This window comes from Mus caroli, unplaced genomic scaffold (genome assembly GCF_978045245.1).
Source record: "Mus caroli unplaced genomic scaffold, Mus_caroli_1 scaffold_7, whole genome shotgun sequence".
NCBI lineage: Eukaryota > Metazoa > Chordata > Mammalia > Rodentia > Muridae > Mus > Mus caroli.
Window position 1 is genome coordinate 107,082,901 of NW_028227262.1, and position 26,338 is coordinate 107,109,238.

Below are 26,338 nucleotides of genomic sequence, written 5' to 3' on the forward strand. Positions count from 1 at the left end.
CCAAGACAAATGCTGTGCCCCAGCAGTCAAACTGGTCCATGCACCACTCCCTGAGCGCACCTTGAGGCTCCCTGCCTGCAGGCCTTTCTCAATCTCAATCTTTCTCTGCCACTAAACACCCTAGTCACGCCAGCTTCCCCCCTGAGGACTACTCCTGACTTTGTTAAGGATCGTACCAATTTGCATGGTTGTCATCGAAGCCGAACAGGATGAAGGAGTGTCTCCCACTCCTAAATTTCCAAGTGAGCATGACAAGTCTCGAGTTCACAGAAAAGAAAGGAAGTAAAACGGAGATCTTTTTTAAGTCAAGGGGAATTGGATTGAAAGCTGGATCAAAACTGGGTTGGGTTTAGGATACATTTAAGAATGTCTGTCTAGTCAATTCCTAGCAACACCCACTAGGCGGCGCCTTCAGTCTCATTCCAACCAAGACGCCTCCAGGTTTTAAAGTTTATTACCTGTCTAACAAGTTTCCTTCCTGTCCTCCTGTCCCTTTAAGAAGGTGAACCAGGTGAGGCTGAGGCCCCGCCCCTCATCTGGCCCCGCCCTCCGCCCCCGCCTAGCCGGCCCGGATCGCCCAGTCCCTCGCGACCTGGCCCAGCCGTAGGGGCCGTGGTCCCAGGTCCCGGCCGGCGCCATGGAGCGGCGCTGGCCCCTGGGGCTTGCATTGCTGCTGCTGCTGCTCTGCGCCCCGCTGCCCCCGGGGGCGCGCGCCGAGGAAGGTACCGACCCCCGCCCTCTCCCTTTCCCGGCTGACTGGCAGCAGCCTACAAGAGCCGGCATTCCTGAGGAGGCCCTCTTCCCCGCGCCCCACTACTTCTCCCTGGCTTCTCCCTAGTAGCGGGGAGATCGATTGGCCAGGCCGATCTTTGGTCTTTAACCCCAGACTCCTGCCCACGGGATCAGTCACCCCTACCCTGTTGGCCAGCACTATTTGCTGCGGTTGGAGAGGGAGTTCCTGACCACAGCCAGGAAGCTGCATTCCTACTGCAGCATCATGGGACCCTCCATATGCCCATCCTTGACTTTGCAGCACTCAGAAGTCTGAGGCGGAAAGCCTCCTTCTGCCAGCCTAACCGGAGCACAAATAATCCTCCAGTGGTGGAAGGATTAGAACTTTCGGGATTGCTAGGTGTAGGGGTCCAATCTTCCACCTAAAGTTTTGCACACCCTCTGTCCATGCCCCTCCCACTTCCCAAAATCATAGCTTCGCCTAACGCCCCACCTCCTCTACCCTCGCTTACCAGAGCAGGCTACTGACAACTGGAGTCAAAATCCAGCAGGATCCCCCTGCCAGGGTCCCACTCAGGACTACAAAGGCTTTAGCTTCCCTGACGTCCGCCCACGGCATCCTTGCAGTTGTTCTCCAGGGCTCCGTGGGTGCCACGTCTGGGGTTGCTCTTCCAACGCTTGCTGTCCTGACTCTGGTTCAGGCACCAGTCCCCCAGCCCTTGCCCCACTCTGCCTTTCTTCTCTGCCTCAGGATGTCACACTGTTAGGAAGACGTTTTGGGCAGCCTCGGACTGGGGAGTCGCAGAATACCCAGTGTAGGGAGTTGGGTACCACCACCCCAGGGATGACATCGTTCTTTTCTCCCCCATTCAGTCACTCTAATGGACACAAGCACAGCACAAGGAGAGCTGGGCTGGCTTCTGGATCCCCCAGAGACTGGGGTAAGTATTTGAAGGACCTGGGAAAGTTCAAGTTTTAAGGCCAGTGGGAAATGGGGTGGAGAGGTGGGTGGAGGAACAGAAAAGAGCAGGAAAAACTGGAAGTGTCTCCTCAAAGAGGGGGAGGGGAGCTGAGTCAGAGGCTCCTGAATGGTACTCCTGGGGAGCTGGGGGGTGTCAAACTCCACTCAGTGGGACTATTGCTACTCCCTCACTCTCCTACCATAGGGTTGGGGGGGGGGTGGGTGGGAAATGAGCTCTCGACTCCCAGGAAGAGCATGCCTATGCTAAGGAAGGCTGGATGAGAGCTGAGACACCTGGAAAGCATGCCCCAGTCTCAGCTCCGTTCCTTACAGTGGAGTTATGTGGATGGGTTTCTGAACATTAGAGAACTCCATAAAAGGGTAAATGATGGATGGATTTTTTTTTCTTTCTGAAGAGGAGAGCCAAAACTTTCATCAAAGTCTTCAAAGGTATTTTGACTCCCTCAAACTTAAAAGCTGCTCCCCTCCATGGGCCCTGCACACTCTCCATCCCTCCCAGACAGGCTCCACAAACACCATGGATTCCAGCTGTTTGAGAAAGAAAAAAAAGAACAGCTCCAAGTTGCTAACTTCCTTAGGTGTGGTGTCACTGAGACCCAGTGAGCAGAGGTGGACAGTTAATGTGTCCTACAGACTGTATTCAGACCCAAAGTCCAGAGACACCCTTGCTGCAACACACTAGAGCTGTCCTGAGAACCCCAGAACGGTACCTCTAGGATTGGAGACTTACTACTGATCCTGGACCTATTCTCTGGCTTCCTTCCTCCAATACCCAAGACATGTGCTGCTGCTGTTTCTGGGAGTAGGGTTATTGTCTTCTTTCTCTCTTGGACTGGAGGGTCCAGGCTCCCCTTTGAGCTCTTCCACAGAGTGGCCTATAATTAGAGTTAATAGACTAAACCATAATGTATCCTCCAGGAGGGGCCATTTGGAAAATCCCAGATTAGGCCAGCTTTAATAGGTGCCTCATCTCATAAACCAGCTAATCACCCACAACGAAGGCAGCAGGACCATCTGCTGGCTTCCACTGGCTCTTCCTTAAGCTCCACCAGCCCCACCCAAATAACTCGTCCCTAACTGAGCCCCAATGGAAGCAAGGCCCTTTTTCCTGTCTGGTGCTAGAAGGGCAGTGCACCCCCTGCAGCTGTACTCCCAGTCTCTTTCATGTCCCTTCCCTCTTCTAAAACAGATTTAAGTCCTTGGAGCCAAGCTCCCAGAATACACCCTTATGCTGGAGTAGCAACCAGCAGCGACTGAGTGTCAAGTGAAAGGACCCTCAGTGCTGTTTCTGGCCCCAGAGATGTCCCCATCTGTCACTGCTGGAGCTGGAAGAGGCAGTCACAGCTGGGAACATCTGTTTCCCTCGGCTCCAGCTGCAGCCTTGGCAGTCTGGCTAGTGCTCTGCCGCACAATACCACAACCGCCCTGTCCACCTGCCTGGGCCCTATGCTGGCCTCTTAGGCTTCCAGCAAAGTTTCCCCTCAGTAGGCTCCAAGGTGTCCCTTCATTCCAGCATTGTGGCCTTTGGACACCCCTCTTGATCTTTGAACTCTATGACATAATACAGAATTATGTGCATCAAAATGGCCCCGCCCTACCAATTCTTAATTAGTGATACTGGTTTTTTGTTTTGTTTTGTTTTTTTTAAGTCATGAGGGCCCACTCACTGGACTCGAATAAAATCTCAGAATGAACTTTCTTAGGGCCTCAGTCTCTTCTCCATCTAGTGATGGGGCGGCATCCCAAATATAGTAAACTATTTTGTGAAATCTGTGGGCTTTCATAACTATATCTGGCCAAGAAAACACTTAAGTAAAAGATGAAGTACGGTATCTGTTCCACCAACAGATAATCAGAACATCGACAGTAATTAAACCCTGGAATGATGACAAGGAACCCAGGCCAATGGAACAGAGTAGAAAGTCCAAACACAGAATCCACATGTCCGATACTCTCATGTGGATGACCATGGAATTTCTAGTCAATGTGAGAAGTATTGCTGGGGACAGCAGTACTTCCTACCCTCCCCCTAAGCAAGGCTGTGAAAGTGACAACCGATGATGAATGAACAGGAGAAACACTATTTTAATTACCTTCATTCACACAGGATGAAGTCCAGGAAAGTTCAGAGGGTTGAAGCTTGTGTATTACCCTGAGCTTTAGAAAGGAGTGGGGGTGGGGAGGTGGTGACAGGCCCAAGTGTGAAATGAACAAAGGCTGTCCTGCTGTGCCCAGTTTAAAAGTCTCTGGGGTTAAAGAAGTTTTCAGTGAGCAGCCTTCTTCCTGGCAGTGTTAGCTCACTAATTTAAATCCCTTCCAAAGAGTTAAGTTTCTTTTACCAAAGGGCAGCTTGTATGAGCTAATCTATAGTTTTTCCTAGTGATCAGCTCAAACAATGCCACATAAATATATTGGGGGTGTTCACTGACCCCCCAAAAGAACTGATTGGTCACCATACTGCCAACTGGATGTCTGTAAGTTTTGTGACAGAATGAAAGGGAGAACTCCTCTCCTTATTCTATGAGCACATACAAAAAAATAAATTCTAATAAGAATAAAGTTTCAACCAAAATAAACAACAACAACAAAAAGAACCTACAAAAATTTCAAGCCAAAAGATAAAAAGAATTTTATGATCTCAACCAAAACACACGGCCCAAAACTCATGGTGTTATTATGCACAAAATAAAAATGTGTTTTCACATAAAAGATGCCACTAGCAAAAATATGGCATGGCTGGAAACATTTGAAGCACACTTATCAAGCAAATAATTAGTATATATATATATATATATATATATATACTAATTATTTAATTATATATATATTTTTTTTTTAAACTCACCCAAGTGAATAATGTTAGTCAGTAAGCATATAGCTGATGAAGAAAAAAGAAACATACAGCATCCCCCTTCAAAGAAATGTGACTTTGGAGGGCAATGAAGCTGCCTTGGCCATGGAACTGGCAAAATACAAAATGAACATTAATATCTCTTCTAATGAGCTTTTTAGAAAATGAACTCTCTTGCACTTGTTTCAGAAGTGTAAACTGATAAAACCTTTGGAGATCTATCTATTGATTCAGCAATTCTTGGAAATCTTACATTCATCAGTGTGCTTTCCTAAAATAAAATGAAAGGAAAAAAAAGCTAGAAACTAACTAGCCAACAACAGGTAAATGGTTAATGATTATGGTGCATCCATATGCTCAGATGCTGTTGATACACTGCAACAAGAGACAGGTCTGAATGTGTTCTTTTTTTTGTTTTTGTTTTTGTTTTTGTTTTTTTAAGATTTATTTAGTTTTATTTATATGAGTACATTGTAGCTGTCTTCAGACACACCAGAAGAAGGTATCAGATCCTATTACAGATGGTTGTGAGCCACCATGTGGTTGCTGGGAATTGAACTCAGGATCTTTGGAAGAACAGTCAATGCTCTTAACCGCTGAGCCATCTCTCTAGCCCCCTGAATGTATTCTATAGGCCTAGTTCCAGGACATTATTTGTTAAAACAAAAGAGGTTACAGAATAACCCTTGTATGATATTTATTCTAAACAATTTTAAGGACATTAAAATATTAGAATATTTCTCAGAAGGCTTTGAAAGTGGTCTAGACAGCTTATTTCAAACCATTAAGAATGGCTACCTCTCAGAATAAAGGTGGAAAGATGGGGAGACCTAACCTTTGTCAGTGGATTCCTAAACCTGCTAGATGTGAAGTTTAAGAGCATAAATTCTGCACATGGAGTTCCTGGCTTTGTACTCCAACTCTGTCTCAGATATTGGGCAAGCCAGTTCACACTGGCTCTATATCAGTGGCCTGTGGCAAGTTATGGTAATGCCAGCCATTATGACTACTACATTTAAAAATTCTTTCAATGTGGAAAAAAAAGTCAAGATGGTACCTGGGAGCCCCACTAACTGTTGGGACTTTGGTGGTGGCTATATGTAGAAGGAATATTGGAGAGGGTAAGACCCCCTGTATACAGTTCTTTTCTGGTCCCTGTCCTCCAAGGGCAGAGGCTTTAGTATTTGAAAAAAATAAGGCTCTACACAAACCAGGGGTATGGCTTTTGAGTGAGCTTTGCCTTAGTGGGTACCTGACAGTTCTGCTGACTAAATAGGTCAAAATTCCTACCCATGCTCTTGTATTTGAAACAGATGAAATTAAGGGACCAACCAGGGCTGCCTAGGATCTTAAGGGGTTGCTATCTTATCTGCCCCAAGTCCAAATAATGCCCCAGTCCTGGGGCCGGAAGGTCCAGTGTGGTCCATTAACCTGGTAGCTCTGACTCCAGCTCCCTCTTCATCAGCTCTGGTCACTGAACCTGATTCTCTTCTTGCAGTGGAGTGAGGTGCAACAAATGCTAAACGGGACACCCCTGTACATGTACCAAGACTGCCCAATACAGGAAAGTGGGGACACTGACCACTGGCTTCGCTCCAATTGGATCTACCGCGGAGAGGAAGCTTCACGCATCTACGTGGAACTGCAGTTCACCGTGCGGGACTGTAAGAGTTTCCCAGGGGGAGCTGGGCCTCTGGGATGCAAAGAGACCTTCAACCTTTTCTACATGGAGAGTGACCAGGATGTGGGCATTCAGCTCCGACGGCCTTTGTTCCAAAAGGTGCTGCCTCCCCTTCATGTCATCCCTTCTCTGATATAGATCCTTACCTTGGTCCTCACCATGATCCAGCTTAGCCAAGGAGAAACAGAAGAAGCTGGAAGCAAGTGCGAATGTAGAATAAGAAGGCAGGACCAGACACCAGTCCGGAAAGGCTGTACTGAGTACCACTGGCTGGGCCCTGGCTCTAAGGGCATCATTTAACCTAACCTCTCTGAACATTAGTTACCTCGTCATATAATAACCTTATTACTTGCATCCATTGACATCGCTCGATGCTGTTGTTGAAAGGGGAAGGATAGTGTGGAGATTTTCAGACATTTCTCCTCAGTGCTCATGATTTTCATGTGACATGCCCCCAAGAGTATTGCCAGAACTACACAGGACAGTTCCTGGCTGCCAATCACCAGTCCGTTCATTCCTAGCGTGGAAACATACTAGAACACAGACCAGCCTGGAGCTTATTATTATAGGATGCGCTCTAATTTCTTTCCAAAGAGCGAAGGTTGTAAAGTTTGTTATTGGTAATAAATTAGTTATGACACACTCTGTAACTGATCACCTCACTGGCACCAGGCTTGGAAACACCTCCCAGTGATGGAAATTTTATGGCCCGTAGCTGAACTCATTCCGCTGTCTGAGTTCCAAACCTAGCTCCATCATGTCATAGCTATACTAACTGTTAGAAGAGCTGGTATGCTGTAGCCTTAGTTTCCTTTCTGTAAGGTAAAATGGTAAGACATCCTGTCTCATAGGGTTATTGCACGAGCTTTAAAACATGTCTATAAAATGCTCACCTGGGGACCCTGGACATCATGAGCTCTCCCATCATGGCTGGGTGTTCCTTACCCACAATGTGTTTCAGATTTCAGGACTTGGAATATTTATATAGACATATCTTAGGAATGGGACCTAATTCCATTTTTTAAAAGATTTATTTATTTTATGTATATGAGTACATTGTCGTTATCTTGAGACACACCAGGAAAGGGCATCAGATCCCATTATAGATTGTTGTGAGCCACCATGTGGTTGCTGTGAATTGAACTCAGGACCTCTGGAAGAGCAGCCAGTGCTTTTAAGCACTGAGCCATCTTTCCAGCTCCTGGAACCTAGTCCTAATTATGAAATTCATTTATGTTTTATACATGTAGCTTGAAGGAATTTTATACAATTTTTTTAGTTTGATTCCTTTTTTTTTACTGTGATTAATCTCATGAGATCATATAAAGAGGTTCCCAGTGTGGCAGGCTATAGGAATTGTCAGGTTTGGAAACTCTTTATGTTTTTAGATTTTTGGATTAGAGGTAGCCATCCTATATTAAATCAAGAGTTATTTATTATACAGGATGAAGCATGGCTTAACATCATTCCTTCTTCTCCCCTAGGTAACAACTGTGGCAGCAGACCAGAGCTTCACCATCAGAGACCTGGCATCTGGCTCTGTAAAGCTGAATGTAGAACGCTGCTTGTTGGGCCACCTCACCCGCCGTGGCCTCTACTTAGCTTTCCACAACCCGGGTTCCTGTGTGGCGCTAGTGTCTGTAAGGGTGTTCTACCAGCGCTGTGCTGAAACTGTGCATGGCTTGGCCCACTTCCCTGACACTCTCCCTGGACCTGGAGGGTTGGTTGAAGTAGCTGGAACCTGCCTCTCCCATGCACAGATCAGCTTGGGGTCCTCAGGTACACCACGAATGCACTGCAGCCCTGATGGGGAGTGGCTGGTGCCTGTGGGTCAGTGCCAGTGCGAGCCTGGCTATGAAGAAAGCAGTGGAAATGTGGGATGCACTGGTAAGAAACGGGGAAGCGAGAAATCCCAGGGACCACCTGACTGGGTCTTCCAGGTCACCAAACAAGGCTTCCATGATTTTTAACTTGAGTGGGATGTCTGTGGGAGTCGGGGACAGGGGTAAAATGGGGGGGCTAAAGGTTTTGTTCATCATGTAAAAACAGAACAACCAAAAACATGGGCCTGCCTTCTCTCTCCAGCCTGTCCTACTGGTTTCTATCGAATGGACATGAATACACTCCGTTGTCTCAAGTGCCCCCAACATAGCATAGCAGAGTCTGAGGGGTCTACCATCTGTACCTGTGAGAATGGACATTATCGAGCCTCTGGGGAGGGCCCCCAGGTAGCGTGCACACGTAAGTCTTGCAGTTGGGGCCTGGCGATCTGGTAACAGGTGCTAGACCCTCCTTGGGACCAGAATTTCCAGAGCTTACCAAGTAATGGAGACCCAGGTAGTCAGACACTGATTATAGCTACTCCCTGCCCTCTGTTCTCTCTAGAATGCAGAGGCATGTTACATTCTACTTCCTCTTTGGTAGAAGTTTAATCTCTCATGAGGGCTTTGGGAGACATAATTGGGATGATACAAGCAGGGGTCAGTGGCTTGGGTGAGAGGAAATGGACACCTATTTGATAACTCCTCTTCTCCCACAGGTCCCCCATCTGCTCCCCAAAATCTGAGCTTCTCTGCATCAGGGACTCAACTCTCCCTGCGCTGGGAGCCCCCCAGAGATACAGGGGGACGCCATGATATCAGATACAGCGTGGAATGCTTGCAGTGTCGGGGCATTACACAGGATGGGGGTCCCTGCCAACCCTGTGGAAAAGGTGTGCACTTTTCCCCGGCTGCTTCCGGGCTCACCGAATCTACCGTGCAAGTGCAAGGCCTCGAGCCTTACGCCAACTACACATTTACCGTCAAATCCCAAAACAGAGTGTCGGGACTGGATAGTTCCAGCCCTAGCAGCGCCTCCCTCAATATCAACATGGGGCACGCAGGTGAGGCACCTAAGACCATAGGGCTGAGTGATGGGCAGGAAGCAGTGGAGGTACAGCTGACGTTATTCCTTCTTACCTTCTGAACTCAACCTTGTCGTTCTGGGTGTCCAGAGTCACTCTCTGGCCTGTCACTGAAGCTGGTGAAGAAAGAACCGAGGCAGCTGGAGCTGACTTGGGCAGGGTCCCGACCCCGAAATCCTGGAGGGAATCTGAGCTATGAGCTGCACGTACTGAATCAGGTCAGAAAACACTTGCAGACACCATTCAGTGTTTGGGGTATAGCCTAGCCTTTCCTAACTTGGGGTATAGGATGGAGGGAAATATCCAAAACAAACTTTCTCAGGATAAACATAATCCTGCAAAGGATTCTGACCTGACAGCCCACCCTATCCAAGCCCTTCCATATCTATCTTCTCTACCAAGCCTGGCTCACCACAGCCTCATTAATGCAAGTCCTACCCACAGGACGAAGAATGGCACCAGATGGTGTTGGAACCCAGGGTCTTGCTGACAAAACTTCAACCAGATACCACATACATTGTCAGAGTGCGAACACTGACCCCACTGGGGCCTGGCCCTTTCTCCCCTGACCATGAGTTTCGGACAAGCCCACCAGGTAAGTTACCTATCTTTTGTCCCACCCGAATATACACAATTGTTATCTCCTGGAGATAGTTCAGGTCCTATTTTTAAGTGACCCTTGCTCTTCTCTGTATTTATGCACGTAATGGGCCCATTCAGTAATCTCTGTTAAGGGAAACATGGACCCAATGTCCACTTAAAAACTGGTTGTGGGTATACTTGGGACCCTACCTTTTAGCCATTATAACCTCTAATGGCTGTGAGCCCTCAGCCTTCTGAACTCTGACACCCAGTTTCCAGAAGCCTGACCGGAGGAGAGATTGTGGCCGTCATCTTTGGATTGCTGCTTGGAATAGCTCTGCTGATCGGGATTTATGTCTTCCGTTCAAGGTGCTGGCTCTGTCTTCCCCATCCATTCATCTGGGATTCCTTTGCCTTGTTAGGCTGTACCCCCCTAATGATTCTCCTGTACCCTAAAACCAAAGTTTAGACATGCCTTACACCCAGCTCTCATGTCTGCGGCAAATTCAGCCAGAGCTCATTGGAGTTTCCCTGAGTCCCTGAAAAAGTTGCCCTACTTCCACAGGAGAGGCCAGCGGCAGAGACAGCAGAGGCAGCGTGAACGCACCACCAACGTCGATCGAGGTGAGCCAGGAGTGTGAAGGAGTGGGGAGAGATTGTGTGTGTGTGTGTGTGTGTGTGACACCCAGATCAGCTCTAGGAATGTGGGTGCAGTATATTGTCCCTAAGGATCTTGTGTTTTGCCACCTAATTAATTTTGGTTAATTAACTCTGCCCTGATAGCTGTCAGCAGCTCTGATGCAATTATCTACTAGCTCTTGGTACCAGTGCAGTTACCCTGGGCTCTGGACCATGTTCTCCATCCTGGTGGCCAGGTCTACGGGCTAAGACCAGGCAGGAAGAGGTTGAAGTCCTCTAAGACGTGCAGGCTTCCTGCTTGTCACCTCATTAGTTGTCTCTGCCAGAGGGAGCATTTGCTGTCTATCTGAATAGCTGGCACTGAAGGGAGGCTTCATCTGGGAGTGAATGAGCTGTAAGTGACTTGGACAGCATGGGGCCAGAAGCTAGGTCACAAGTCATAGGAAGATCGGGTAACTCAGAGCAGGGAATTTACTGCAGGATCTGAATTCTGGCCACTGCTGGACCCTGAACAGTAGGACAGAAAAGTATAGAAAATAGACCACAAAAAGGCTGGGGTCCATGTGGAGGCTTTATTGCTAAGAATAGAGATTTTCTCTGCTTGAGCTAAAGCCAGGCTCACCTTAGAGAGCAAAGAAGTACAGGGAACGGGCTCAGCTGTCTGCCCTTCTTCCTAGCCCCCCATGCTCTGATCATTGTGCTACAGTGGCTGAGCCCTCTTGTCCCCCACAGAGGACAAGCTGTGGCTAAAACCCTATGTGGACCTCCAGGCCTATGAGGACCCTGCACAGGGAGCCTTAGACTTTGCCCAGGAACTGGACCCAGCCTGGCTGATTGTGGACACTGTCATAGGAGAAGGTAAGCCCTGCTGTGACCCCAACTAGTCCTCTCTGTGTGGTAGGTAGCACATGACTGCTACCAGGTTCCTTTCTTCGAGCCTTGAGTTCCCACATGGGCCCATGCCTGCTCTATCCTGTATCCTTGAATTTCTATGCCCTGGAGCAGCCTCTGCCTCCTACACACTTTGCTCTGTGGTTATGGGGTTTCTGATAAAGAATGTTAAACACACCATCCCTACCCATAGAAGTGTCACCATGCCAAGGTGCAGGTTGTTCTCGGAGGATTCCCAAAGCCGGAGAGATTCAGAGCCTCTCTAAGTTTAGAGCATTCTACCCCATCAGGGGCCCAGTGTCCTTGGGCTGCCTCAATCCCCTGGGTCACCAAGGAAAATAGATCTCAACAGAGAACAAAGCTTGGCAGTGTCCTTGTCAGTGGTGCGACTGAGCCAGCAAGAGCTGTGACCAGGGAGCTCACTCACAGGGAACAGGCAGGCCTCCTGTTCCTTGGGCACTAGCCCTGGACCAACTTATCCTTCATAAACACAGTATGTAGTTACTGAATACTTACTTAACATAAGCCAAGGAGCATGCTAGCCATGGAAGACAGTATTGGTTAGATTGCAGAGCTTCATGCTGGTTCCAGAATGTCCCTTCTCTGGAAGGGCAACCTGAGCTCTGTCCTTCCTCACATTTCCAATGAGGAGAAACTGGAGGACTGGAGGTGACACCACTTGATCATGGGATAGTCCAACTTCATCAAGCTGCAACCTTATTTTTCTCTCATCTAGGGGAGTTTGGGGAAGTGTATCGGGGAGCCCTGAGACTCCCTAGCCAAGATTGCAAGACTGTGGCCATTAAGACCTTGAAAGACACATCCCCAGATGGCTACTGGTGGAATTTCCTTCGAGAGGCAACTATCATGGGCCAGTTCAACCACCCACACATTCTACGCCTAGAAGGTGTCATCACAAAAAGTATGTGCAGTGGTCTCCAAGAACTGGAGTGAAATGTGTGGGAGGGGTAAGAGCAGTGGGGGAGAGGAGTAGGCTGCCGATGGAGAAAACCTGGGTCTGAGTGTGATGCATGTGCTGTGTCCCAGGAAAGCCCATCATGATCATCACAGAATTTATGGAAAATGGAGCCCTGGATGCCTTTCTGAAGGTGAGACCGGCAGAGGATCAGTTCTAGAGGGGTCACATGATGGAGCCTCGTGTCTTGCAGGAGACTTCATCTTCTGATGTATGCATTCCCCCTACTTACAGGAACGGGAGGACCAGCTAGCTCCTGGTCAGCTAGTGGCTATGCTACTGGGCATAGCATCAGGCATGAACTGCCTCAGTGGCCACAATTATGTCCATAGAGACCTGGCTGCCAGGAACATCTTGGTGAATCAGAACCTGTGCTGCAAGGTGTCTGACTTTGGCTTGACCCGCCTCCTGGATGACTTTGATGGCACCTATGAAACCCAGGTTAGAGCCCCATCCACACTCATATGAATGCTTCATCATTTGCTGACCCACGGACAAGCATGAGATTCCCTTTCCAGTTTTGTACTAGTCCACACTCTGAAACACCACTCTCCTGTGCAATGCCTTCTTAGGGAGGAAAGATCCCCATCCGATGGACAGCCCCAGAAGCTATTGCCCATCGGATCTTCACCACAGCCAGTGATGTGTGGAGCTTTGGGATTGTAATGTGGGAGGTGTTGAGTTTTGGCGACAAACCCTATGGGGAGATGAGCAATCAAGAGGTAAACCTGGACTATTTCCCCATGCCATCCCCAATACAACTCCTGTCTCTTCTAACCCCACCCCACCCCCTCACACCCACAATCTTTTCCTATGAGTATTTCAACTCCAACCTTTGGCAATATTTCCTGTGCTCCCTTCTCTGTTACTTCTTTGCAATCCTGGTCAGGGCTGCTTACAGGTGACATCTCAATCATCTACTAGAAAGTGGCTTTCTTGTAGATCTATCTAACTTCCTACCTGGACATCTCTCTGTCTCTTGCTACAGGTAATGAAAAGCATTGAAGATGGGTACCGGTTGCCCCCTCCTGTGGACTGTCCTGCCCCTCTCTATGAACTCATGAAGAACTGCTGGGCTTACGATCGTGCCCGTCGACCCCACTTCCTCCAGCTGCAGGCACATCTGGAACAGTTGCTTACTGACCCCCATTCCCTAAGGACAATTGCCAACTTTGACCCTAGGTAAATATGTTCAAGAAGGAAGGGAGTTTGGAGGTCAAATCTGGAAAAATAAGATGGACATTCCATCCTATCCACTGAGTGTTGGGCTCCGGGGAGCTCTGGACAGAATCCAGCATGAGACAGCACCCAGTCCATGCCTTGTGGGGAAGCTCAGGCTAATGGAGGTGGTAACCTGATGAAAGGTAAGAAGCAGAGAGCACATGATTCAAGGAGTCAGACCTAGATTAACCACCTCTCACTGTATTCCTCCTGGAACCTTCAGAGTCACTCTTGCTTGTCACCCCCACTATGTTAATTAATGACTGGGACCCCACCTCTGGTGTTCCTGTGACCATCTAAAATTTGGGATATTTTCCTCCCCCCACATATATATTCTCGAACATGAAGGAAAGATGCACAGATGTCACACATCTTGGAGGACCTACTAGTACAAGCTTTTTGCTGCAGCCTGGAACCTACTCCTGAGAGCGTAGGTAGCTAGATTGGGGTAGGAACAGGAAGGAGTCTGAGGAGGCCTCTGACTACATGGCCAGTATGCCAGGGCTGAGGAACGACAGATCAGACAGGACAGAACAATGGCAGCATCCAGGTCAGAGGCTGCACTCCTGAGAACGGGAGGGAGGCAGCCAAGGTCAGGACAAAGGACCAGCCCTGCTGAGAAGGGAGCACTTTGTGAGAACAAGAGATGGTGACCAGTTTCCCAAAACTGTTATTTGTTCAAAACCATGGCCAGAATTTAGAGAATGAAGTGGAAGGAGGGAGTCAAGCTGGGGAGCCAGGCAAGGCTGGACTTGAAGTGCTTTATCGGGTAAGGCAGCACGGTGTACTGGCCCGTTTATCAAACCCACCATATATAACCTTGTTTCTGGAAGAAACTGTTTTCCATGTTCCAACTTTTGAGACTATCTTTTGGAGCACAACTCCCTCGGACGCTGGAGACTATGTGTGCTAATCTTTCTGGAATGCTGGATATTTTTTCCCCCAGCAGATTTACTTTGCTAATGGTTTTTGGCTCTGGCTGGCTTTTCTACAGGAACACTCATTGTATTGTGGTTATCAGAGTGTAAGAATAACAGTCAGGGTCGAATATGGCAAGTGAGGGCTGCTCCTAGGTAGCCATCTTAGGAGAAGGGAGCACCTTGCCGTTGGCCCCTTCTGATTTATCTCAGTCAAGAAGCATTCATGACTAAAGGGTTTACTTCACTAGGGATGGCCAGGGCAACCACACTCTCTAGAGCTATCCATGGAACAGGTCAGTCTGCTGCCTGCCTGCCACTTTGAGCATACCAGGAAAACAGGCCAGGAAGTCAGCTCAGGTAACAGCCAGTTTATGTGCAGCCTAGATGAGCTGTAAGCATCTGACTCCGTGCTGTCTGCAATGTGGTGGCACAGACCAACCAGCTCCTCTACTTATGGGGTACAAACAGGATACCCTGTTTCCCACAGGGTGACCTTACGCCTGCCCAGCCTGAGCGGCTCTGATGGGATCCCTTATCGAAGTGTCTCTGAGTGGCTTGAATCCATACGCATGAAGCGCTACATCCTGCACTTCCGTTCGGCTGGGCTGGACACCATGGAGTGTGTGCTGGAGCTGACGGCTGAGTGAGAACTCCGGGGCCAGGCAGCACCAGCACGGGCATGGGAGGGTGGCTGAGGTCTGAGCCTCTAGACTCACAGCTTCCTTTCCTTTCCACAGGGACCTTACGCAGATGGGAATCACGTTGCCAGGGCACCAGAAACGAATTCTCTGCAGTATTCAAGGATTTAAGGACTGAGCATCCACTGAAAAGATGCTCCAGCCCTCTGCCTGCCTTCATTAGCAAGGACGGGGCTATAGTCAACTCCCTGGGCCTTTCCTCAGCCTACGAAATGTAGGCTATTGGTGCTGCTCCTGCCCAGTCAATCAGAACTCTGCCTTTGGACCAAGGAGCCTTTGTTTATAAAGGGGGTGGATGGGTACAAGTGAAGGGGACTGTGGGTGGGTTCTGGGGGAGGGTTTAATATATACACTTACATATGCATTATCTATTTTTGTAAATAAACAAGAGTTGAGTTTTCATCTCTTCCCTTGATGTTTTTCCCCGTTGATTCCCTCTATTTCAACTCCAATTGTTCATTTATTATCAAAAAATCAAGTACTGGCAACTCTGGAAAATGAGGTTTTATAATCTTAGCTGTGGCCACAACCTAGCAGCACAGAGCACGGTGGGTGTCCAGGCTGCGGAAGCCACGCTCCTGGAGGGTTAGGGCCTCTACCCTCAGCAAGCACATTGCATAGGCTGTTCAGGCCAGCCAAGGGCATTGGTGCAGCAGTGAAAGCAGCAGCACTATATGTGACCCTTGGGTTGGGGACCTCAGAATGATGGGTGATCCCTGCAGAAGAGGCAAGGGTTGGAGCCCAGGGCTGGGCCTCAGCACCAGGAGGGAGCCTCAATATTTGTAGGCCATGCTGAGGCCCTGGATCAGGGCACTTGAGACACGGGAGGGGATTGGAATGCAGGGAGGGTGGAGGCAAGGACTTGGCCTCAGTGTGGGTGGTCCACGGTGGGGGACGGACCTGTGGTCTGGAAGGAGGTCCATCTCAACTCAGGTCTGGGCTCTAGCGGAATGGCACTTCCGACAAAGGACGTGACCATCCAGAGGGAAACAGCCGTTGTCATCTGCCTCAATGGACAGAGGTTTCCCACAGTCCTGGAAAGGAGGAAAGGCGTAAGGAACACTGGCCAGGAAGGTTCCTGCTTCACCCGCTACTGTGCTGCAGCTGTACCTGAGGCAGGAAGACCAAGTGTGTCATAGGCTTAGAGCTGAAAGTCTGATGTCCTTCCCGATCATGCTACCTTCCCTGCTCCTTTCCAGACCTCGGAGTCTGCAGGGAACCTCCCGCTACCATCCCACTACAGGCTTGAAGCCTATCCCGTCCTATCCCAACTCCATTCTGACTCATTCCAGTGCATGTGTGCACATAATATATACATATACTCAAAAACCCAGGCAAGCCCACAACTCTTCCTACCCGTTGGCAAATCCCTTAGTTTATCCAAGGTTCAGAGAGATCTCTGCTAGACAGAAAGGAACCACTGACCTCACACTTGTAACACTTCATATGAAAGTTCTTATCCAGCGCCACTACTCGCACAGTCTCGTCTCGGCCAGGCTCAGGCATGATTGGCTCCGAGCAGACAGAGCACCTTGGAGCGTATTGCCTAAAAGGGTCAGAAAGCAGATCCAGAAGGTTTGGGTACCTCAGGCTTTTAGCCCTTAGGAGGGCACAGGATAAGGAGGCACAGGTTGTGTGGCCACAGGGAACACCTGCTTATTCCACATATATGGGTGGAGCAAGTTCATGAGAAAGGCCAAAGGAGCAAGTGGCATACACACACACACAGCAGGCCCTTATCAAGAGGAATTTCCTGCCTTTCTACTCACACAATACTTCATCTCCCACACCCCTGTCACAGGTGTTCGCTCCCACACCCTTACCCCACCCATCTACAGTTTACCAGTAACCCTCAAGTGGGACACAAGATACCTGCATGTGCACATCTCCAGCCTAACCCCAGAGAATGAAGAGGAATCCTAGTCACCGCCACAAAATCCCCCAGACACACCGTCCACCATGGCAACAGACTATTTCGTTCTAGGAAAAAGCTAGCACTCCAAGTAGCTGCGCTCCAAAGGAACTTTGAGGACTCAGCCTACATGTGAACCTAGCCACTCCAGGACCAACTGCTGAACACAAGGCACATCCCAAGAAGCCCAATGGACCAAAGGATAACGTGGAAGCAGTCTAAGACCACAACTGTGGCCAGCAACCAAGATCTATGGTCTGTGGCTGACCTACAGCCAGGTGGGAGCCTGGTTACAAGACCAAACATGGATGGAACAGAAAACAGACAGGACAGATCCTCACTTGTGATAGTCAGGGACACAGTGGGGCTGATTGGCCTGGTCCACAATGAAGGAGGTGCCCTCCAGGGGACAGGCGCAGACCACACAGGTGAAGCACTGTGGGTGGTAGGCTTTGCCAGTGGCCCTCAGCATGCGGTCTGTGATGGGCTGCCCACAGGTGTTGCACTTCTCCAAAGTGTCCTGGGAGACAATCAGCAGGTTATGAGGGCATCAGAGTACCCAAGTATCTTCCAAGATTCATCCAGCCCCACCCCAACGGGAAGCCCCAAAACAGACTTACGGTGTAGCAGCCCTCACAATATGGTGCTCCCTCCAGGCTATAGAACTGCTGTCCCTGCAGCTGCTGCTGACACTGATGGCAAGTGAAGCAGGTGATGTGGAACAGTTGTCCCAGTGCACGAACCGCAGGCTGTGCACGGGCCAGTGGCTGATTGCATTTGCCACAGGACTCTGGGAAGACCAAAATATTGCATCTCAACCAGAAGGCCAGAAGCTCAAAAGAGCTTCTGTAAGCTCATGGCCAGCTAACATACCAACAGGTGAGGTGTCCCCAAAGGGTGGGTGCTGGACTTACCATTCAGTGCCACGCTCTGCCTCTGAGGGTGTTCCATGTCCTGCATCAGCTGCTGGGTCAGCTGCTCCAACTCCTCTACCTCCTTCAGGGTCAAGGGGCCTGGGCCTCCAGGAGAGCGTACCTAAAGAAAACCACCAATGATGCACTTTTCATGTTCTCTAAATCCTTCTAGACAGACCTACTGACCCCTTCTTACACCTAAGACTCAGCTTCTACCTCCTTCCCTTGATGCCTGGTCTTAAATTCCTCTCTCCCCGACTCCCTTTTCTGACCCCTAGCACCACACAGAGGGGCAGGACTACCCTTAGCCTACCTTTCCCACAGTAGGACATCTTCATTCATATAGTACAAACCCTTGCACCCCAAACATTCAGTCAGGGCAGAACAACTAAGCAATGGAAAACACACGTACAGCAGCTCAGATCAGAAAAGCACCCAATATACCAGGTCACAACACCAACTTCAGAAAGCATGTTCAGACAGCCCCCTCCTCCCATCAGAAATGGCACACACACACACACCTGTCCTGCCTGAGTAATCTATCAGCGTGAGGATGTAACACAGACAGAAAGCATAGATTGACCCCTCAAAAGCTGTGTGTAGGAGCCCAGACCTCAGCTTTTCAAACAGACACCTTGATCTAAGTGAGGAGTTTCTAGTCTACCAGATCCGAGTCCTTCCCTAGTTAAATCTCCAGGGAGAGCAGAAGGCCAGTTCCTAAGCCAGCCCACTCCTTCTATGTAGAAGACCTTGAGGGCTGAAGACTGTAGAGAGGAGAATATCCATCCATTAAGGGCAAGTACTTGAGAGATTATATGACCTGCACCAGCGTGTCTGGGTGAGTCTAAACTACTGCAGGATTACATGCACTCTGGACACTGTGGCCTGAATCATCTTCTAATGTCTTCACCTCTCCTCCTCCTGGAGCCCTTCACTATCTCCTCTCCACAAATCTCCTCCTTCCCTCCATCCCTAGAACTGTACTCAGAGCTCTGCTTCCCAAGGAAAGCACAAAAGTCACACTGCCCCAGACCTTGGTCACCTTCCCTAAGCCTGACTCCTGCAGTCTCCTATTCCTCACTAACAGGCGTCCTTGAATGCAAGCTTCACCTCTGTCTTCTTCCCTGCACTCTGAGGACAGGGAAACAGACTCAGCTCATCCTTGCTCTCTAGTAAATGCTACTATAAATGGCCGTTCCCATCTTTGAAAGGATAAACTACTCAACCGCACGTCTCCCTGTGGGTACCCGTGTCCTTCCTGCAGGACACTATCAGCTGCTGCCTTCTCTGCCAGCCAGCAGCAATGTCACTGTTCAACTCCCTTGGCTTCAAAATGCCCTTCTTCCATATCTTCCACCTCAGGACATCTTGGACCTCTGCTTATCAGCAGTTTGGTCCCAAGATCTTCCCCAACTATCCCCACCTCTCCTTTCACCACCCACACTTGAGTCTTTAGTGATCCAGGGTCTGCCCTTGTGCCTTGTCAACCAAGTCCCTAGACTGGCTTAGTCACTAGCTTTTTCAACAAAGGCCTCTTCTACCACCCTGGGCTATCTGGCCCAATCTCTAACCCTGGGCCACAGCACTGCCTGTTTCCTGTTTTGCCTCCACACTGCACAAAGTGGGTAGAGAGACCGCTGAACACTGCAGAGCTCCCAAAACACTGCAGCACCTGCCACACCCTCCCACCCTCCAGCTCCAGCTTCTCTGGTATTTGAATCTGCCAGATACCCAGTTGCCTTCCCCACAGCAGCTGTTCCAAACCTTTTCCATCTCTCTGAGCCCCCAACAGCTTCGCCCCCTCCCTCACACTCACCAATGACCTCACCGCCTAAATTCCTGGCAGCTAGCCAGTTTAACTTCCCTCATCCTTCTTTCTCTCCAATCAAACACTGTGTGTCACCCTGTCCTTCCTCCCTCCAGTGCCTCCGGGATCAATTGCTGCTCTCAGAGATCTCTGCCCTCTTCCCAACTGGCTTCTGCCTCCTGATTGAAATGTATACTTGGATTCTCTTCCCCTAAGCTGAAGCTTGTAAAACACACACACACACACACACACACACAGAGAGAGAGAGAGAAAGAGAGAGAGAGAGAGAGAGAGAGAGAGAGAGAGAGAGAGTTACACTATAGTCTGATTTGAACTCATAGCAATCCGAGAGAGAGAGAGAGAGAGAGAGAGACTCACACTATAGTCTGACTTGAACTCATAGCAATCCTCCTGCCTCAACTTTTCATGTTTTGTATCTTACAGGTCAACATACTCAACTTCACTGCCAAATGTTGAGAAAAGGCTACACTACCAACTTCCATATTTCCACTGACTATTCACTCAACTTTGTCACAGCCAAATGGCGCAAATAGTCCCAAGGCCATCTACGAAGTCCTAAGAGTCAAACTCTGCTTATCTGAGTCCTGTTCCCTAAACCTACAATGAAGATCCCCAAGGTCACGTCATCCACTTCTAAGAATCCCAGCCTGGGATCTTCCTCCATCCTCTTTGCACAGCACAAGATGGCCCAAGGTCCCTGAGGCTCTTCACTTCCTGCTATGGAATTCTTGGAACACTTGTCAGCTGCCTCATGGTATGGATGGCTGTGCACACAGCTCTAGCTTGAGGCCTGCCCTTGCATTACGGTCCTATGTTAGCTGAATGACAGTTTCAGCTGAAAGCAAGTGCTCCTGAAGCCTGTTGCTCAACAAGCTGACATAGGGACCCCTCCTCTTCCCGTTCAAACCAGTTCCCCTTCTGCACTTCTCTATTCTGTCTGCAATACTTTACTCCTCAGCACACGCTGAGCCTCCCCGGCACTTGTGTCCTCCCCAGCTGCTTATCAGTCGCTGCTTCCTTTAGGCTCTTCCTTTGGAACAGCTATCATCCACGGATCGCATTTCTCACTGCAACTAATACTACTGTGGCCCAGGAGTGAACTCATCTGCATCACAGATCTCTCTACCTCTAATGTGCATCTCAGCTGCAAAAGCTTTGAAGTATGACTTTCACCAGTCCTCCTGGCCAAACCACACACAACCGAGAAACCATCAGTGATTCTCCAATATGCATACACACCTTATTGGAGAGTTTGCTCCCTAGTATGCCTACCAATCTCCACCAATCTCAAGTACAGCACAAAGTCTGTCCCATAGGAGCCTTGTGCTTTCTGTTCTCCTAATAGCCCTCATAAATACCCTAAAATTTTGCGCAAGCTCTTCCCACCTAATGCTATTCTCAATCCTTTCTGGATTCTCAAGTCCTCAAGTCATTGAAGGCTGACCAACCTCAAGAAGCTGTTCCTAAGTTGCCAGTCCCCATGTTGGGTCATAGTTTCAAATCCCTGTAACTCATAGATTCTGAGCTATACTTATTCCTTACTTATTCCTTCAGTGTGTCGGAGCACAGACAGTTACAGTTACCAGTAAGATAACCAGAAGATCCCTTCAACTCAGAAGATCTCTTTCCCTGAACTAACAGGCAACAACTGTACGGTCTGTTTCTATTTTGAGCTTTTATGTGCTAGACTAAGAAGATAAGCTGACTTGCTCTTCACCATTGTTTGGGATGAGTAGCTATTTCAAAGTCAGGTGGGGAGGTGGGAAGGCTCGAAGTTCACCCAATTTTACTAGAGTCTTAATGACTTGTGAGAAACAGGCTAGACATTCTACCTTAGACCTGTGACTTCAGAAGACTGAACCTGTTGGAGAGGTCTCTTGTGCTCACGGGCCCAGCCTCCAGAACACAGAGCAGTGCCTGGCAGTCAGCTGAGGCTGGCCCAGGAAGTGTTTACCAGTGCTGACTATACTTTTATCTCTAGATGGGCCCTCAGGCGATGAAAGTGCTCAGAAAACCCAGGAGCCTAGGGATTAAGTCAAGGCCCAAGAATGGGAAAAACTAAGGTTGGGCTAGTGATCTCATTCTCCCCTTCAACACTCTAAGGCAGAGGCAGAAGGGAAAGTTGTATCCTCTTACTGCTAAGCCCTAGCTGCTCTACCGATTGATCCAGGCCCCAGGTAGCCCCAGATTTCCTCCAGAACTTTCTCTATGGCCTGCCAGATAACCCTACACTTCCCCCACCGCCACACCCACTTTGGCTCCTCCGGTTCTCTACCCCACCCTCTTGCCCTTTTACTCTGCAGTCCAACTCCATCCAGCCCCTGGCCTCAGCCTGTGGCTTCCTCACCTGGTTTTGGTTTTGAGCTGGTGGAGGCTGTGGGTGCTGCTTCTCTTGAACTAGGGGCTTCTCCTTCTGCTGAGCATAGGTGAAGCTAGGGGGCTGAGGGGAGCCTGTGCCCACAGAAGAAGGAGCATCCAGAGGCACCATTTTTTGATTGGGCTGTGGCCCAGGTCCACTTGGAGCACCAGGGCTGAACTTGGAAACCACGGGAGTAAATTTAGGAGCCACTGGAGCAAACTTAGGTGCTGGAGTTGGTGCCTGAGAAAGGGGACCCCGGGGCTGTGTATTAGCAGAAGACACAGGCTGGGGTTGGACATGGGGCTTGGCCTGAGGCTGGACATGGAGCTGGACCTGAGGCTTAGCCTGCGGCTGAGGTGGTGGCTGGGAGCTAGAAGGGGTCTTCCAAGGAGGCAAGGGTGCTGTGCCCCCAGGGGCAGGCTTGGTACTAGGCTTGGGAACAAATGGAGTGGCAACTGGTGGGGGTACATATGCGGATGATACCTGCAAAGAGAAGCAGAGGGGAGAGAAATGCACTTAGACAAGGTTGTCATCTCTTCCTTGTGTCCCCTCCTCTCCTTCTAGGCCCAGACTTTCCTACTGTCCTGCCCCTTACCCGGGCTTTGAAGGGATCGTTCTTGGTCATGTCGTCCAGCAGGGAGGACAGAGAGTCAATCTCCAGGTCAATACTGCTCACTTTCTCCCTGGGCTGGAGGGTCAAGGGTCAGAGCACCCATCCCAGTCTTCCCTTGTCACCCCACTCCTCTCCAGCCCATGGAGGTGTCCCCCAACCCATCTCCAGCAAAGCTGCCCTTCCAAGCCCTCCCTACCTGCGGTGGGAGCTGGGTAGGGGCCTCAGGCCCTCCCTCCTCCTCCAGTGGAGGTGGAGGAGAGGGGAAGATGTCCTCCTCCAGAGGAGCAGGGGGGAATGGTTCCTCGATCATCGGGGGAGGTGGAGGTGGGAAGGCACCTCCCAGGGCACCCTCTGAGTCGTCGCCCTCCCCAATAAGGGGAGGAGGGGGCAAAGGAAAGTCTGGGTAGGAAGGAGAGAGAAGGCTATCAGTACCGACCCTCCTTCCTCCTCTCCTCAGCCGACTGTTTTAACCCCCTAATCCAAGAACTCTTTCCTGCATCCCAAGAGTGTGTGCAGACCATAACGAGGGGCTCAGGATGCCCTGGGCGAAGCAGGTCGAGTGAGAACGAGCCAGGTTGAAGAACCGTGCAGCTCCCGTTACACTTCAGAGAACGGATCCAGAGGGGAAGATTCCTGGCCCACATTCCCGCCTCCTACCCCCAGGCGGGAGACTTGGAACAGTCCCAAGGGTCCTGGCTCCCAGCCAGGAGCTCCAAGATGAGGTAAGAACATCTGCTCAGGACAGGGTAGCCACCCAGCGCCCAGCCTCCGCAACAGCCTTTTCAGACAACCCCAAATTCCCCAAATCACCGACCCCCACCCCTGGCGCCCGAGAAAGATCGGGGCCCCCAATCCCAGCCGCATACCTTCCGGGGGTGGTGGTGGGATCTCGCCCACCCGACCCATCTGCGCTCTCTGGGCCCCGGCTGCTACAGGAGGCTCGCTGTCCCCAGGCCGGAAAGGATTCACTTTGGGCTTCGGGGCCACAACCGGGGCGAACTTCTTCTGCGGGGCGTAAAACGCGGGGGCCGAGACGGAGACCGAGATCGCGGGAGGCGGGCGGGGGGCCGCCATGGCCAGGCCGGGCTGCAGGGGGTGGGGTCGTCAGGTTACGCAGAGCGTTGTCGGACTGACACTCCTCGGTTTAAGCGCCCCTCGGTGACCCCACCCGCGCCTCCCCGCGTCCCCTTCCCGGGGCGGCGGAGCTTCTCCCCGCTCCTCACCGCGCGCAGGAGCGTGAGAGCCGCGTCTCGGATGACCGCCTCGGCGCCGAGTCCGCGGACTCTGCGTCCCGGTCCGGAGCCGCTTCTAGCCAAGCGGGGAGGGACGTCGCGCACGGGAAGGGAGGGAGGGGGCGGGGAGAGAGCGGCGCCCAGACCATACAAGGAGCGGCCCGGAGAGGGGGCGGGGAGAGACCGGGGAGGGAGGACCCGGCAGGAAACTCCCCCAGGAAGGGGCCCAGGTCCTGCCCCGGGCTCCAGGCTCTGCAAAGGTCCGCCTGCGGCCTCCCTACTCACCACCGCCCCCGCCGGGCACAGACCACCCTTCCCCAGCACAGGCCTCTGATGTCATTTCCTGACCTGCCACCTACCCCCCTCCCTCCTCCCGACCGGCGAGTGCTGGAGAACTGACTCACTGTCCGCACTCCAGACTGAGCAGGCTGGCTAGTATCCCAGCGGTCCCGAAGCAGCTCAGTCCCGCACCCCGGGCCTGCCTGCCATTGACCGACCCCGCCCCTCCCTGCAGCTTCAGCTCCGCGTCCCACGTGTCCTGTGGTCAGTCCCGGAACGCAGGACTGGGATGGGACGGTACTCCTGGGTGGGCGGGGGATGGTGAAGGGACGTTGGCCCTGTGGGCACTTGGCTCCCAGGCCGGGCTTCTGTAACCCACTAGTGTGTGAGCAGGAGCCTAAGCGCTCTAGGGGAATGCTAACTTCCTGAGCTAGGCAGCCTCTTAAGGCTTCTAGGAATTCGCTTAGCCCTAGACCCGCCTTGCAATTGTATTGCCCCGGGGACAGAGTCCAGTGCTTTGAGTCCAGGAATGGAGGTACAAGGCGAGTCAGGGCGAGTGGTCAGACAACCTAGGAAGACCCAAATAGCCCCCGGGGACTAGTCCTTGAGGATCCCTTCAAAGCCTTTCCCAGTCCCTCAAGAGTCTTTGGGTTGTCAGCACGCCCCAGGACAAAGCTCGGTGGAGCCCCCCACTGGTCCTACCAGATTCCTCAGCCTGAGACTGTGCCCCAGGCTACATGAAAGAGATATGACTAAGCTGGTGTCTGCTTTTCTTACTTTCTTAATCTTGCATCTTTCCCTTCTCTTCTTCTTCTTCTTCTTCTTCTTCTTCTTCTTCTTCTTCTTCTTCTTCTTCTTCTTCTTCTTCTTCTTCTTCTTCTTCTTCTTCTTCTTCTTCTTCTTCTTCTTCTTTTTTTTTTTAAACAACACACGGAAACTTCGTCCAAATTATAGAGTTACGAGTTAGAGCCTTTAGTCCAATACCCAACCCTCGGTGCTTCCTTTGGTTTCACCCTGTCATCCCTGGCTGAGGCTCCAAACCTTGGCGCTCCCTATCTGCTGCACCCTACTGTCCAGTATGGTTGGTCAGTATATGTCCTTGAACTAAGCTTTAGGGGCAATGCAAACTAACCCCATGAACTTAGGATGTGAAACTGGGGAGTTATCTGAAAAGACAGCCCCAGGGGTTGCACTCAGGTCAGAGTTAATTAACCCTGTTGGCAAAGATGGAGAAACTCGTGAGGCCAGGGAGCCGGGTTTCCAACTCAGCAGACAAGATTTTTCATTCATTCGGTTTCATTGCCTCTATTGTAAAAGGGATGGCATTTAGTTCGTTTGCCTGCTGCCTTATGTGAAGAAATAAATAACATGCCATGCCTGAAAATTCTATATAGTTCTCAGTATTACTTCCAAGTTCCAGCCTGGAAAACAACAGAAATTTCCAGCCAGTTAACCTAGGCAGTAGCTTTCTCTCACATGCTCCCTTCTAGCTTGCCAGGCAGGTTTACTGTGTCTTAGGAGATTCAATGCCCTCTCCTGCTGTCAACCTTAAGTCTTGAGTCATATCTATGACTATACATTCATCATCTTTCCAGGCCCCGCTAGTCTCTCTTTTCTCTGTCATCTTAACGTTTCCATCACCAGTGTTTTGCATTTCATGTGTGACCATACATGACACAAAGTGCTCAGGTAGACACACCCTAACATGCACGAGCGGGTCCTAGGCCTGTTCTTATGAAGATCTGTTAGAAATCTGATACTGGATTTACTCTGTGTGTCGGAGATTGTTTCTTGGGCTTTTCAGACCAAAGGTCATCACCATCCTTCCTAATATGCCTGTGTGGGGAAATGGAATTTCCAGATAACTTTATAAGAGTAAAAGCCACCTACCCTCTAAAAGCCTCTTTAAGGAACATCGAAAAATAGTGTTTGTTTAATTGTTGGCAGCTGAACCTATTTATAAATCAAGAATAGGAGAGTGTGTAGGCAGACTCAATTTCACAGACAACTAAGAGCATTCAAGATGCAGAATATTAGAGCTAAGAGTTTTAAGCCAGCCGTTCTAAATACAACTTAGAAACAAAACAGAATTTCCGAAAGGGTCAGAATGACTGGCCCAGGAT

General features: G+C 50.3%; 2 protein-coding genes across 4 annotated transcripts; one reads left to right on the forward strand and one right to left on the reverse strand.

The window, feature by feature from the left end:
• The first annotated feature begins 577 nt into the window (after positions 1-577).
• Epha1 (EPH receptor A1) lies at positions 578-15,487 on the forward strand. Its single transcript, XM_021165857.3, has 18 exons — positions 578-722; positions 1,606-1,673; positions 6,064-6,345; positions 7,731-8,133; positions 8,332-8,487; positions 8,786-9,130; positions 9,242-9,369; positions 9,596-9,746; positions 10,006-10,102; positions 10,299-10,357; positions 11,105-11,230; positions 12,000-12,185; positions 12,311-12,372; positions 12,474-12,680; positions 12,812-12,961; positions 13,228-13,421; positions 14,868-15,023; positions 15,118-15,487. Exons 1-18 carry the CDS (start codon positions 638-640, stop codon positions 15,194-15,196), a joined length of 2,934 nt encoding a protein of 977 aa, XP_021021516.1. The 5' UTR covers positions 578-637; the 3' UTR covers positions 15,197-15,487.
• Positions 15,488-15,567: 80 nt separating this feature from the next.
• Zyx (zyxin) lies at positions 15,568-24,402 on the reverse strand. Of its 3 annotated transcripts, none has more exons than XM_029478505.2 (10): positions 24,341-24,402; positions 23,571-23,790; positions 22,901-23,103; positions 22,687-22,779; positions 22,080-22,574; positions 17,905-18,025; positions 17,611-17,780; positions 17,332-17,510; positions 16,504-16,624; positions 15,568-16,112 (listed from the first exon to the last, which is right to left on the reverse strand). In XM_029478505.2, the coding sequence occupies exons 2-10, from the start codon at positions 23,776-23,778 to the stop codon at positions 16,008-16,010; spliced, it is 1,695 nt and encodes a 564-aa protein (XP_029334365.1). In that variant the 5' UTR covers positions 23,779-23,790; positions 24,341-24,402; the 3' UTR covers positions 15,568-16,007. The 3 variants fall into 3 exon arrangements, with proteins under 3 accessions (XP_029334365.1, XP_021021517.1, XP_021021518.1); XM_021165858.2 differs by lacking the exon at positions 24,341-24,402 and adding an exon at positions 23,928-24,012; XM_021165859.2 differs by lacking the exons at positions 22,687-22,779; positions 24,341-24,402 and adding an exon at positions 23,928-24,036.
• Positions 24,403-26,338: the final 1,936 nt, after the last annotated feature.